This window comes from Eucyclogobius newberryi, unplaced genomic scaffold (genome assembly GCF_026437365.1).
Source record: "Eucyclogobius newberryi isolate DKJ021-1_F unplaced genomic scaffold, fEucNew1.0.hap1 SCAF_1, whole genome shotgun sequence".
Taxonomy (NCBI): Eukaryota; Metazoa; Chordata; class Actinopteri; order Gobiiformes; family Gobiidae; genus Eucyclogobius; species Eucyclogobius newberryi.
In genome coordinates this window covers 10,242,976-10,258,377 of record NW_027315723.1, presented here as the reverse complement: position 1 = coordinate 10,258,377, position 15,402 = coordinate 10,242,976, and the positions used below count along the sequence as shown (strand labels likewise).

At 39.5% G+C, this 15,402-nt stretch overlaps 1 protein-coding gene across 1 annotated transcript in view; it reads right to left on the bottom strand.

Annotated features, from left to right (window-relative positions):
* Positions 1-387: 387 nt before the first annotated feature.
* LOC140378291 (E3 ubiquitin-protein ligase Midline-1-like) overlaps positions 388-15,402 on the bottom strand; it is a 45,993-nt gene continuing 30,978 nt past the window's right edge. The window contains exons 4-10 of the mRNA XM_072464099.1: positions 12,176-12,283; positions 9,054-9,202; positions 8,477-8,604; positions 7,218-7,361; positions 3,243-3,404; positions 2,659-2,866; positions 388-1,174 (exon numbers count right to left, since the gene is read on the bottom strand). Of these exons, the coding sequence (XP_072320200.1) occupies positions 826-1,174; positions 2,659-2,866; positions 3,243-3,404; positions 7,218-7,361; positions 8,477-8,604; positions 9,054-9,202; positions 12,176-12,283 (1,248 nt within the window). The 3' untranslated portion in view covers positions 388-825. The remainder of the gene's footprint in view (positions 1,175-2,658; positions 2,867-3,242; positions 3,405-7,217; positions 7,362-8,476; positions 8,605-9,053; positions 9,203-12,175; positions 12,284-15,402) is intronic.

Sequence of the window (15,402 nt, the reverse complement as noted above, 5' to 3'; positions counted from 1 at the left end):
AGGGAAATCTGGAGTGGAATTGGTCTGGTCATGACAATCTCTTCAACGTGGCAACTGTTAACGAGTGTATATAATGCTTGTGTTGACATTTCTGGGGGGAAAGTGTAAAGAATTTTGCACAAAAAAAAAAAAAAACTATGAGGGTTCTATTACAGGATCAGAGCATCTCAGCTTCTAATAAATTGTAGCTTTTGTGGGGTGTTCTTGGTCAAAAGTGGTCCAAAAGAAGAACTACAGCATGACATCAACATTAATGCGATCGATTCCTCTTTGCAGTTTTATGGCTGCCTTTTCCAATAAATCCTACTTCCAATAAAATAAAATAAACACTTAAAGGTGCTGTATCCATTTTTTCATGCAACAGAGTAAAATGTGTTATGCGACACTACAGATATATTGTAAAATCAGCTCTTAGGTCCAAAATGATGTTATACGTATCTAAATATAGAGCTATTTTTTTGTATTCCGCAAACCAGAAAGTAACGGTGGTTCTAAGTTAGCATGCTAGTTGTCGTTAGCATTACCATAGTCGCAAACTTCGCTCTGGCTTCTGAAAGCTGAGAAACGAGCTTATAAACTCACCACGATGAATAACTAGGGTCTCAGGAATGCGTTATCAAAAGGGAGGAATAACTTTGGATCACTGCAAATTGTTAAAACAGTTATGTTTTTTTAAGTTTTTAAGATGGTAAAAATCAGGTACAGCGCCTTTAAGGATAGAATAAAACAACAAGCGATGTGAATGTGAAATTAACCCTCGTTGAGGGTGTATATTCAGTGGACACAATGTTGTGCTTGATTTGTGTATATCCTTTTATGAATCGTTTAGCTGTGAGGCTCGATTATTTCTAGATGGTCAGGGATGGGCAGGCCGGTCAGAATGGTCAAACACTTGTTCCATACGTTGAAAACAGGGCACACAGGCTGGATGAACGACACGTTGAAAGTGTGGAGATGCTGGGAGCCCACTGCGTCATAGAAGCCAATGTATCCTGCATCATAGTCCAAGAGAACGCCAACGCGACGCAGGTGAGGTGAGGGTTCAATGGCCAGCTCTTTACTGTTGTGCCGCACCACCCAGGAGTTGTTACAGCGGCAGAGAACCCACGAAGCCGAGTTCTTCCCAATCCACTCGTGTTTAGGGGCCGACTTGTAGGCAACACCCACAGCGTACCTATAATGATGTGTATCATTTGTTAATGAAGCAATTCAGAGGAATCTAGACAAGATAATCCTAACATATATTTATGTATTGAACAGTTTTTAACCCCATTGAAATTTAGCATCTCTTTTTCAGGGGAGTCCTGATGTTTTCAGTTTTAAAGGTGCGCGACCCGATTTTAGTATGTAATAAAGTAAAATCTGTTTTGCCACAGTACAGATTAATTGTAAATTTCCATTGTGCATCTATTTATAAAGTGTTCTGCAAAGCAGTTGTTACTAGATTTACTGCAAAACCTGCTCCAGCCTCAGGGAGTTGTTAAAAGCGGTTCTAAACTCATTGCAGTGAGTCATTAGGATTGTCAGAATACATAATGTAGACTGTTGCAAATACTTTAAAGTGATGAGTTCAGTTTTTCATGTTCTTAAGATCAAGGAAGCAAGCAAGCACATTAACACAGTAAATAAAGTATTTTGAATTTGAATTATCATGTAAAGTTAAGTTAATACATTCATATATAATTAATATTTAATATAATATGAATCCTATAATTACAATGATACATTAAAGGTTGAATGGACGATTTTTTTGGCCCAAATTTGACTCTTATTTCCTCGTGGCGTGGACTGCCGATTAGTCCTGCCACGTATCAATAATAAAAGGCACCTACCGCTCACCTGCAGCCGCGTGCGGATCATCCCACGTTTCCGCGTGTCTAAGCGCATTGATCTATCATAATATAGTTCCCTCAGTGTACGGGACAAAATGAAGACAGAGAAAGACAGTTCGAGCTGACTCAGAAGTAGACTGAAATCTACGAGAGATGCGATGCGATCCGTTGCGTTAATAAATAAACGCACGTGTGTGTTGTATCAGTCCGCACGGGGGAGTGCGCATGCGCACTTCCGCCTGCGTTCTCAAATCGCAGAAAAATTGTCCATTGCGCCTTTAATACTAATACATGTATTTAGTTCTATGGTTCAATCCAATCCAGTTTATTTCTATAGCCCATTTGATAAACATACTACCATACGAATCAGGCAATAATTATCCTAATAATAAATATTATGATTAATTTGCACATGAATTCACAATTTCAATATATGTGATCGTCTTCTTACTAAAACGTATTTTATTTATTTATTGATATATGTTTATTTGTTGGGGACAATACATGTTAATGAACATACACGATATACATTCTGTAAACATGCAGGATTGTAGACATGGGCTAATTTCCATCCGTTGTCCCATATTCACTCTCACAAACACAGTCTCCTTCATACACCAGCATACATGGACACTGGAGGCAAGGTGGGTGAAGTGCCTAGCTCAAGGACACAACGGCAGTGTGCAGTGCCGCTCCACAGTGGTACCTGCGTCACTATGGTTAACATTTCAGATAAGTTGCGCGGCATTACAATTAAATAAGAAGTCTTAGCCATTTTACTGTGAAATTCTTCCAACAACAACATAGCTTTATTTTGAAATCTTACCACGTGCTTCCTCCGATCAGGGCCTCCCAGTAGTGTCGCCCGCTGTCGATGTAGACGTTGCCCACAACGCCGTAGCTGCTCTGGCTGGAGAAACGCTCCTGACTGTGGCCTTTCTTAGAGGTGGTCTCGTCCCGCTCCACCGTCAGGTTGTCATGGGAGACCTTGAGTTTCTTATGGGCCGTTTTAGGGTCCAACTTAAACGGTTGACCTAGAAAATACAAAACATCTACATTAAAAACAAACTATTTTCACTGTCTGTGCAGGTACAACATTAGTGAGGTCTTTACTTTCAGGGTATATTTATTCATTGAATTTGTTAAGACCTACAACAGGTCAAACAGCATTCATTTTTACTATTATGCTCGTATGTTTACTATATGCAGAAATAAACAAAATGCCAAAGGACATAACTGATCAAAATGAAGGAGGAAACGATCAATAGATGAGTTAACTATGCTAAAAGAGCCACATTTCGCATTACATTTCAGCAGGGGAAAGTATGGGTTTTCAGAGGGCAACACTATTTACACAAACCTCTAACTCACTTGACACCGTGCCATTTCCAATAATATAAATTCACTCACTGTTGGTCTTGAGTGTCCCCGGCTCGCTGCTCCTGCTCCCTGCCTGGTTAATGGCCTTCACCACAAAGATGTACTTGGTGCCGCTCTGCAGGCCGTGCACGGTGTAGTGGTTCTGCTTGATGTTAGGGACGATCATCCAGCTCTCCAATGAGTTACACAGGCCTGCAAATGGACAGGAGATCGGTAAAGGGACAATGTTGCAATTTATGTTCTTTTGGCATTAAACATGCCTCATAAATTCCTGATGAATAACTAATTAACTTGAAGGGAAATTATGCCATAGCATAAGTTCTGGTGTGCAATGGTAGAGATAAAGTGCCCAGAACAAACTCAAAGATCTTCTCATTCAATACACTTGCAATGGTAAGTTTAACCCCTTAACATTAATTAATTTCATTTTGTCAACCATGTGATGAAAAGGATCCAAAAAAAAAAGAATACAAGAACATTTGAAAAGGCCTTATGCTTTCCTTTTTTCTTTTTAACTTTATAACATATTTACCTCATTCTTATTGATATTGCCTTCACAGTTTAAATGAGAATTGCCCAGACACAGCCCGCATGTTGAATCTACTTCTACTGCCTTAGTCAATTCCTCCCAACAGCAGCTCTACTCCTTATATTTACCACACAAAAAAAACTTGCAGGGATTTTAAAATCGAATTCCTTGCTTGTTACTACTTACAATTACAGTAAATCTGACTATCCAGGCCAAAGCTACAAAGAGCCCAGCCAAACTGTTCAAAAACAGCTTCAATTTTAATTGGGGATCATTTCAGTCAGGCAATTATTATTAAAAGTAAACGTGACTAAAAAATTCCAACAAAAGTATATTATTATGGGGATGGTGGTGCCCACCCAAAAAGCATATGAGAACCCAACAACTAAAGGTCACAATTTATAGAGGCGTTCAGATATAATACAAAAATAAATGTCTGACATGATGAAAACCCAACCGAGTTGCTGTTGCATTTCTTGTTGTAATATTTCCAATGAAGAAGAAAAACCACAACCGTTTTCATACTGTCTCGGCCAGTCATTTCCTGCCTGGGGGGCGGGACCTAAATTTGTGTGGCCAAAGGATGCCAGTAGTTCTTAGAAAAGAGGTCCAAACATGATTGTGTGAACTCTAATGAAGGCACGTCGTGTTAACTGCTTTTATCAGCTATTTTATAATCATTACTGTTATGAACCAGAACATTTTTCCATATAAGTCAATAGCGTCTCAAGTAGGACTGCCACTGCTCCTGACTATTTTCCCAAACTTTCCAAGAGAGGTGTGGAAGTGTTTGAGGAGTGTATTAGGTGAACGGTGGCAAGACGAGCAGGCGGGCAGCTGTGAAACTATACAAGAGGAAATCCTTCACGCATAGTTGGCTACAAACCTGTATTCTTCTCTCTCCTCTGCTTCTGTGTGTCTTTTATTTCTGCGCCCCATTTCCCAAAGCCAAATATGGTCCACTGACTTCCCCTTCCTGAACGGACCACCCTCAAATGTGTATGAAGCATTTAACTGTCTCTTGCCAACAGCCTCCAGGTGCTCTCCATAAAGTAAGTTTATAAAAAGATGCGTTATTAAAATGCGGTCATCCATATCCCTTTTAGTATTAATGTAGGGCTATTATGGATGTGTGTTATGGAAAGTCATGAGTTTGTATGCATGGTTGGGTTTTTTCTGAGTAAACATCTCCCAAGACCACCACAAGGACATTTTTTATTGACTTATTACAGATATATTCCTTATATTTTTACCCTCACAAACTTATTTCCATATGGATGAAATACAACCCAGCCAAAATATCACCACCTTTTACATAATCTAAAAAGAGGAACTTGACAAAAAAAATGAAACCAAGTAAACAATATTATGACAATCTACACTTCATCTACACGCTTACAAAAAAAAAGAGTAGCTTTGTAAATATAATGAGAACAAAAAATTACTAGTGCAATCGCAAAGAAAAAGGTCTGACAAGTCATTTAACTCAAGCAGCTTTGTAATTTTATTCATAGGCTTCACTTTACCAGCATTTCTTTTAAAATAACCCATGGGGCAACTTCTTAGTGCTTAATGCAAACAGCAACACCTTTGGCACTGGCGAAAGTGCTAAAAGACTGGGCCAAAAATGAAAGCTTCGTAAAAAATACAAGAGGCCAGAGACATATAAAATAAAAAGAGTGTTTGAACTGAAAGGGAAATAAAGGCCATTGTAGCTAAATGTTTAATGCCTTTGGTGCTGAAATTTCTGAGTAAATTCACACACATTTGCAGATAGAGGATAGTGTCAACAGTTTATATTAGAGGTTATGGCTGCTCTTTAAATCTAAGGGATTTCAGAAGCGATGGAGAAAAGGTGGAAGGAGAGAAAGGGCGCAGGGGAAGTGTCTCTAAACATGCTGACCCCATTTCCCTCTGCTAGTTGTTGCTCAGCGGGCTGTGCCTGATACTCTGGCCCTGGTGAGCATGTAGCAGACAAATACTAACAAAAACATATCGGTCAAAGTGCGATTGCATGTCGAGTCGTTTGAACCCGTTTAAGAGCATGTCTGCCTGAGGCTTGAGGCCGTTTTAATCCGGAGAATTTACAGGTTAAAAAAATGCAATGTCCAAAAAAGTGCTCTATCAATCAAATACATTATTATTTCATATTGTTAATCAAATCTGACAAGTATGGCAGAAACATTACTTTTGAGACATGCGTTCACCTGTTATCACCATTTTAAGGAGCCTATCTTAATTTGCCAAAGGTGAGCAAGTGGCCATAGGTGAACATTTTAGTTTAGTGTTAAGTTTGCATAGGTTAAAATAAGGGAATGGCAGTTTGTACTAACTTAAAGACTTTTGTAGTTTATTCTTGTAGTAACGTGTCAAAAACAAAATCTGTGAATTTCTGACACCAAATTCCTCTCTATTGTCCAATGAAGTTTGGTTGGTCTTATGATAATATATTTCAAATGTAATTTTTTCAAATCCCAGTTTGTGAGTTTGCTCGTTTTCAGTCTTGTTCCGAGTGTCAGGTTGTGTCGCTGTGACGTGTCTTGTCAGCTGATTTAGGTGTTGCAGTGTTGCAGTCCGACTTCTTAAGGACAGTGTCCCAGGTGTGGGAGAGTAAAAAGACCCCCTCATCCCGGAGACTGTCCTAAAGAAGTATTACTGCAGATGGCGCTAGTGTCCTGCTTCTAAGATACAATAAGCCTTTGTTTGTCCACACAATGGGGGAATGTTGATGTTGCAACGCAAGTAGGTACAGAAGTAAAAGAAAGCTTTAAAAAACACTCTTAAAAGAAAAACTCTTATCGACAAGTCATATTCTTAATCTATTCTGAAATAAACTACTGTTAAGAAGACAGCAACAACAAAAAGCAGTTGACAAGAAACGTTATGTCAACATCACAGAGATTGTGAGCAGTCAAAACTGTCAGATAAACAAACAAACTCTGGTCTGAAAAAAATCCATTTCAATAAATGTATCTTTGCTTTTAGATTTGCAGTGAGGAACTTAAGTCCCTGTGTGTGTAGTTCACTGCCTGTCAAAGGTGCGCAACAGGAGTATTTCTCAGTTCAAAGCCAATTATTGTACATAATAGTGTTGAAGCCTTATATTTCTCTCCCAGGCTCTACCTGCCCAGTCTGCGTTAGTCTTTCTAAAATATTTTTTTTCTAGATTTTTTTATTGCATGTTTAGATTCACCTGCTGATCTTGAACTGTGCATTGCGACACTGAAATACACTACACACACAACACTAACTAAATCTATAACATTTTCACTTGTAGGTTATGTGCTGTTCGAATGAGCTAGACATGATATATTTTGGGCACAGTGGGGATTGTGTGGCTTGTGTACACTTTATAGTATACAGTCCAATATGTTTCGGTTCAGAACACCCGCGATAGGACAAGCTAATGCACAGATCATTTTACATAGCGGTACATTTCTCAAGATTAGGCATGGTGCAGTATAGCAAACACTCACTTGCGATGTTGGCCTGTCCTGTGAAGATGGCATACTGCAGCTCGTAGGACACCACCGTGAACTCATCATCAGAGGTCCAGTGCACCGTGATGGTGTCGTAGGACGCAGTGCACAGCTCCTCCCTGATGTTCGGAGCTGTGGGAGCTGTGATAGAGAGGCACATGAGTCAGCCAGGCACCGCGCCAACTGCCACTTCAGCCAGACGAAAGTTAAAATCCTCCTGAGACGGTAGCGCCAATCAACCTTACAGATGGACATTTTTCAACTCACGGCTTGATTAGACACAAAATGGAGGCTGTTCTTTCCGGTTGACTGGTAGGTTGGGTATTCAAAACGCTGCCAATGAGTCGGCATATGATATTTCCATAGAATGTTTTATATTTACAGCACATTTACCCTGTTTAATCATGGGAAATGCAAAGTGATCATCTTGGTCATTTGAATTTGGTAGATTTTCTTTCGATCATTAAACTGTTGCAAACAATCCTAAACTTGCCAAAACTATGTATGTATTTATTCATTTGGCTTAAAAATATGCAGTTTAAAGGTTGAATGGACGATTTTTTTGGCATAAATCTGAGTCTTATTTCCTCGTGGCGTGGACTATAGATTAGTCCTGCCACGTATCAATCATAAAACGCACCTACCGCTCACCTGCAGCCGCGTGCGGCTCGTCCCACGTTTCCGCGTGTCTAAGCGCATTGATCTATCATAATATAGTTCCCTCAGTGTATGGGGCAAAATGAAGACGGAGAAAGACAGTTCGAGCAACAACAATGTGTGTGTTGTATCAGTCTGCACGGGGGAGTGCGCATGCGCACTTCCGCCTGAGTTCTCAAATTGCCGAAAAATCATCCATTGCGCCTTTAAAATAAATGTGTTACTATAATTACACATAATGCCCTTTTATTGAATGTATTTATCGCTTTTTCACCCTCGTGTTCCAACTCGCATATAAAGGTTGGAAGGTTGCCTGTCAAGCCTCTCCCCATTATGTTAACTGAGTCTCTGCGCCCTGCCTGCTGCTGTCATGAGAGCCTGAATCTACTGGAACAATTCAGAGTGATTCACTTAGTGGAGAGGCCCTCCAGCAGAGCCCTCATGCGTCAAGCAGCCTGAACACAAGCCAGACATTTTCAACTAAAACATCTACATCCAGTGCCCACAATATCTGGCAAACAAGAACAGGGAAATTGATGTAAATAAAATAATAGTTTTTTTTTAGGATTTGCAAATATATATGTATTTTTTTTTTTTACCAGTGAGATAATCCAGACTCTCCAGCAGTTTCTTCTCTCTGGTGAAGTCCAAGGCAAAGTTGTCAAAAGTGTCCGTTAGAGCGATCTCCGGAATCAGCACTTGGGTTGATGCGGTTGCCATGGAAACTCTACAAAATAAGGTACATTTTATAACTTAACTCTTTTTTTTTTAAAGACAAAAAAAAAAAACAATGAACAAATTTAATGTTGTATTTGAATGTTTTCTTTGTCAACTTGATATCAAATAACTAATTCATGATACATGGGTTTTAAGAATGATGTTGCCATGGTAACTCTCAATTTGAAACCAAAATATTACATCATTTGAAAGGGGGGAAAAGTCCTTGAAATGTTGCGTAAAACAGGAAGCTTAAATCGATGAATGCACCTCTTCAGCAAAGGTTAACTTTTAGAATCTAAATGATATCCTTGTAGCTTGAAGGAATTCCAAGGTCACTTTTACTTTCATGCATTTCAAAAATCCCTTTGAAATCATAGTGGGTTGGCTTGAGTGGCGTATTGAGCTCCGTCGACATCGTTGGCTATATCTTGGTTCACGCTCGTATGTTTTTGTCACCTTTCATTGATGGTCTTGGCCGTCTGGAGGAAGCGGGCGTGATCCGTCTCCTTCAGCGTCTGGTCGGCCTGAGAGATGAGCGCCGTGGACCTCTCGATGCACTGCTTACAGTTTGTGATCTGCTGGGCCAGTTTACGAAGTCTTTGAGACTGGAACAAGAACATGCAGTGAACTGATTAGCTATAACATTGCCACCACTGACAGGTAATATCTTCAACAAGCAGAAAAACCATACAGAGCTGAGAAAGTTTAAGGCCAAATTGTAATGGCTACAGGCTCTTGCGTTATTCAAAAGATGGTTGAAGGAGGAATAGGAGTTGGAGCAAGGGCTGCAACATGTTAATCGATTAACCACAACAAATTATTGAAATAACTGTCAACTAATTTAGCAATCGAATAATCACTAACCTGTCTATTCATAGGTTCCAGAACAAGCCCCGAGCTGAGAAAATAAATGTTATGACTGAAATTTATATACTGACTGAATATTTATGTATTTATTTATTATTTGAAATTTATATACTGACTGAATATTTATGTATTTATTTATTTATTTGTCTATGGGAGTTTTTTGGTCTTGTTTTTTATTTATAGGAGATCTTCTACTGAAAGTGTTTTTCAGACTTCCTATAAGTGATCTTTTCTTCTGTATCTACCTCTGTATCTGCCTGCGTTGCACCAATGAAATTTCCCCATGTGGGACAATAAAGGAATATCTTATCTTATCTTAAATTGAGCCGTAATTCAGTAAAAACAATGCGGAAAATGTAGAAATTAAGTGCATTCGATGAAAACACTATTTAGTCCATAAATGTGCTCATCCAGGATCCTCAAACTGCTTCACTTCAGCTTCATCTGGGTCCAATTTAGCAAAGATCTTGTTGTCATGTGACTTCTACGTTATAAACAACTAATTGAGTAATCAAAAGAATAATTGCTTGACAAAGCGATTCGCAAAATCGTTAGTTGCAGCCCTTGTCGGAGCAATGCATTATTTGAATATTATAACAAATCAGCTAAAGGTATAAAATGTAAAGTGACATTTCTGCACTTCAACTTGTGGTACATTGGTGGTATACATCGTGGTATATTTTGATTCATTTGGACATCTCCACACACATACTGTACGTATAATATATAGCACATTTCTGATAGATTGCTATACATTTGTTTGACTGTCATCGCGATAAACATTATTCTTGTCATGATTGCCCACGTCTAAGTAAGAAAATGATCAGGCTGTTCATTGGCCAACTTGTACAGGACGAGTATAGTTTTTCTTGAATTCAGAAATGCTATCTCAACAAAGACTGAACTATGTTTCATTGCGCACGCTGGCAGCTCCAAAGGTCGATCCATAGAGTTGACTGATGCAGAGAGGCATGTTTTTATTCATGTTTGGTAATTACTTTGAAGAGCAGAGGAAGCATGGCGCGGCAAAGGCCAATGGGCACATCACACTAAAAGGAACAGAATTATTTATGACTATCCTCCATTTTGGACTGTACCATCTTGGAAAATACTAAACTAACAACAAGGACGGTAATAAAAACAGTCAAAACGCCAAACGATGCATAAAATCGTGTGTCATGTTTTGTTTTGTTTTGTCTATTACATACAGATAATGTTACGGTCAGTTGCTTGCAGGTTTTTTTCTTTTTTGTTGCATGTCCCTTGGCGCAAAGCATCAGCTGAGATTTTGGGAGACAGATTGAGGTCAGCAGCTGGATTTGGGTCAAAGGACATTTTCATCAACTGTATCTCTTGCCAAGAAACCCAAAACTCACAAATCTCAGGTCAAACGCAACGGATATGGGAACTGGTATTGTGTCTCATGCAATACAATGAATTGAGATTACAAGCTGACGCTGACTCCCTCATTTTCTTTGGGATCTGCTTTGGCTGGACAGACTGTTCTTTCCAGCATTTTAACTATGGCTTTAGTGCTTAAGGGAGTGGATCATTTGTCATGTGACTGTGTAACGATCGGGTCAAGAGGAATCACAATTTCACAATGACAATTACCCCGAGGCACAACCATGTTTTGTTGACATCACAAAATCACTACTCAATACATCTGTACAGTTATAAGTATGTAAGCTGTTTGGAACATTTTTGAAAATTAATTTGCTAATACTGTAATTGTGGAACCTGCAATATCCTCAATGAACACGTGAGGCTGACTCCAAAAGTTGGTTTATCGTTAATTTTTCACAAGAATATTAATGTTTCAAAATGTGAAACTGATCAGTTCTGTGGCAACTGAAGTAAACACTACAAGATCTAAAGTTTGGTGTAAAATCAGTGACAAAATGCCAATAATCTTTATAAAGTTTCAGACATTTTTTTTAATTGAAAACGACTTTGTCATGCCTTTAAACTCTTGACATTTTCGAAATATTTATGGAGAAAATGAGTGGGCGGAAATGTTGCTCTCCGTAAGAGCTTTTCAAACGTCTCACTGACAATGAAGAACAATTACCGTATTTTTTGGACTATAAGTCGCACTGGAGTATAAGTCGCACCAGCCAAAAAATGCATAATAGAGAAAAAAAAAAACATATATAAGTTGCACTGGAGTATGAAATGCGGTTATAAGTGTGAAAATAACAAATAAAATCTCATATAAGTATAAATATAAGTATATAAGTATAAATAGAAGTATAAGTCAAAAACTATAACCGGCCAAAACTGTGAAAAAAGGTGTGACTAATAGTCCAGAAAATACAGTATATATTCTAAATGACCTCCATCCTGACCAAGCAAACTTGACAATACATTAAAGTCATATCTAATTTCTAACTAAATTAAGTTGCAATGGATGCTGGTCACTGGATACTGGCTCCATAAACACATCCTATGCTAGTTTCCCATCACTGGCCTGATTTAGTTATATTCAAGACAACTAAAAGTTCCGAGATGGCCACCACATCATTTGTTGACTCTGATGTTTCAGTTTGCTTGCTGTCTTTGTAAAGAAAAACAAATGTCCCTGGGCTGCCTTGTAATGTCTCCGGAAAATAGAGCTGTAGACAGAACGATGAGCTATAAACCGATACAACCACCAGAGCACAAAATGAATGGTTCCTGGTTTCGCTTTTGTCCGTCACTGTCCATCTCACCTTCCCCTCCTTGATCTTGCTGCCGATTATTTGCTTGCGCTGCTGAATGATGTCAATCAGCATGTCGCACTCCTCCAAGAGCTTTCCCTCCTGGCGCGAAGCATTCACCTGGCAAAGGAGACATAAAGATGGCGTTAGGTAAACAACGAGATGGATGGTTTGGCGAGGGAGCCCGTGGAGGAGGGTGTATAATCTCCACTCAGGGACAGGGAGGCCGTTTTCATCCATCAGTTAGTCCATCGAGTCTGCGGGCGAACACTTCAGTCGTTTGGGTTTTTCTCCGTGAAAAAAAGAAGCCAGAGTGACGAGAGGAGTAAGTGCGGGCCCGGGGAGGTAATATCGTGCACTGGGTAAAATGTGAAGATGTTAGATTTATTATAGAAATGGAACTTCATAAACTTGTGATTTGTTTGCGGCTATTTTCAGCATAATTGCGCGCTGTTTAGGGATTCTGATTTTTTTTTTTTTTTCTGAGAGGGGGTTCACGTTGCAAATGAAATGTGACTCGAATCAGTTTTCATGTGTGAACGCAACAGCCCTGGAGGGTCCGATGTGGAGAAGAAAAATGACAAAAGCAGGAGTTGCGCTGTTGTCACATTATTAAGGGACAGGCTGACTTAATGGTGCCAAGGCAAACGTTGATATTTTATCTTTGTCACACTTTACAAAAACATTTCAGTGTAAAACATGCTTTTGCCCTCCAGCTCCACTGCGTTTGTCTGCCAGGCATTTAAAAGATAGAAGTGTTTAATGCTGCCGTTGGGTCAGTTGATACGCAGTGAAAATGTGTCCTATCACAATTATGCAGACGACACTCAGATCTATGTTTCACTATCGGCAGGTGACTATGGACCAGTAGATTCACTCTGTCACTGCATCCAACAGATCAGTGTGTGGATGCAAAACAACTTTCTCCCTGTGGCTCAGAGAATAGACTTTAAAGCAGCTCTGCTTGTGTACAAGTCTCTCCATGGCCTAGCACCAAAGTACATCTTGGATATGTTAGTGCCATATGAACCATCTCGGACTCTGAGGACCTCAGGGACCGGCCTCCTGCTGGTGCCCAGAGTCAGGACAAAACATGGGGAATCTGCATTTCAGTTTTATGCAGCTAAAATCTGGAACAGTCTTCCTGAAGATGTGAGACAGGCTTCTACTCTGACAATGTTCAAATCTAAGCTAAAAACAGCTTTGTTTAGCTGCGCATATGACTGAAAGGATTTTTTCTTTGCACTCTTCTCTTTTGTTTGTGATTTTATTAGTTTAGAAAATCAGTTGGATTGATAATTTTTAATTTAGTAAATTTTATTGTATTTCTGTTGCTGTAATTTCTTTGTGATTTGAATGCATTTTTCCTGCTGTGTGAAGCACTTTGAATTGCCTTGTGTATGAAATGTGCTCTACAAATAAACTTGCCTTGCCTTGCCTTTAATTCCTGTATTTTCCAATAAAAAAAAAAAAATGTGGCACCTGTTATTCCGGCGCAGAATTCAGATAAATGTGATCTGCGTGTTCAGACTGCAGTCACTTTGCAAACGAGATACAAGATAAGAAAGTCTACTTTCACACTGCAGGTCTTGATGCTCAATTCAGGTTGACATTGCAAACAAACTGTGACGTGACAGCCCTGAAGTGACGTGATGTGCAGAAAAGGACAAGACGAACCCAAGAGTCGTGCTGTTGTCTCGTTATCAGACAGACTATAACGAGAAGTCGATAGCCCCCTTTTTCCTGTCAATTACCGTTTTAAAAAAGTGTCTCCAGCAGTATTTCAGCGCAGTGGAAGTCGGATGAAGGGGAAGTGACTGAGCTTGCCTGTTCAGTCACTTTGCCAAAGATCCGATTTAGTACAAGATATAAAAGTGGCCATAACTGAATTATGCTGTTCACACTGTAAAATGTGGGCAAAAAAAAACTGAACGTGGCTTAGAATGCATGGTTAAGTTATGCAACTAATAAATACAAACAAATAACCCTAAAAATGTTTCTAGCATTTGTCTGTTCATTTGAGGAAACACATTTAAGGCATTTTGACAGTGAAAAAAGTAAGAAATCTGGATACATTAGAACATTTTAGTGCTCCTGGTACTTCCTCTACCCTGCAGTTCATATTGAAATATCCTTGTGGAACCACCCACTCATCATCTGACAGCCTTTATCCACTTTATCCTTAGTAACTCTCTGGTGGGTCGATATGACACAAAGATCCAGTTGAAAAACAGCCCTGTTTCCATTCTAGACAATAATTGATTCACTGAGCTCTCTGCAGTCGATTATCAGACATCTGCTTGGCACACAATATATTTTCCATTGAATACTTTACCCGTTATATACCTTTTGCATGTCGTGAAGTGTTAGCCTGTGTAAGATATTTGGACAAGAAGCAATGGCATTTTCCAAGTTGTTATTAGATGTGTGGATGGAACAGTGACAGTTGGTTTAATAATGCCATCACATTGAAAAGAACTACCCAAAAGTCTCCAAACTGCCACAGCGGTAATAATGTGTTTTTATATAATGTATGACAAAGCAAAAACAATTCTGCAACCTCGCGTCAACCCTAAAGCATTTTCCCAGACAGTCAGAACATAGATGTCTGAAATCAGAAGTGAAGTTACTATAGCGATGTCAGTGCTCCCGTCTCCTCTGTGATGCTAATTGGTTTCATGCACATCATTTGGACAGCTGGGGAGCATTCAACGTGCCTTAGTGTTGTATTTATAGACAGCATATTTTAGCATTAGTTTGGAGCAAGTTTAGAGGCCTATTAAAAAGTATGTTTGTGTTTAGATGAAAATGTTGCTGGTTAATCTGCATTTTGGTGTTGGCTAGGAACCATTGGAGATTTCAAACCACTAAATACCCATGAAATAGTCAGGTTAATGAGACAGTGAGCTCTGCTGTAATTGGATGTTCAAAGTTATGTTTGAACAGTGTTATAATTTAAGTTAGGGTTATGATTAAAGTTGCGTTTAAAAAAAAGGGAGTGCCTACAGAGCCGCGGCGCGCGGCCGAAACTGCCATGTTATTTTGTGCCGCGGCTCCTGAAACTGCTGCGCTATTTGACCGCGCCATTTTAGGCCGCGCCGGGTTAAGGTTAGGGTCAGGGTTAGGATCAGGGTTAGCCATGAGGCTATGGCAGTGCCGCGGTTCCTGAAACTGCTGGGCCATTTGACCACGCCGCGGCTCTGCAGGCACGGCCTTAAAAAAAAAATGATTTAGGGGTT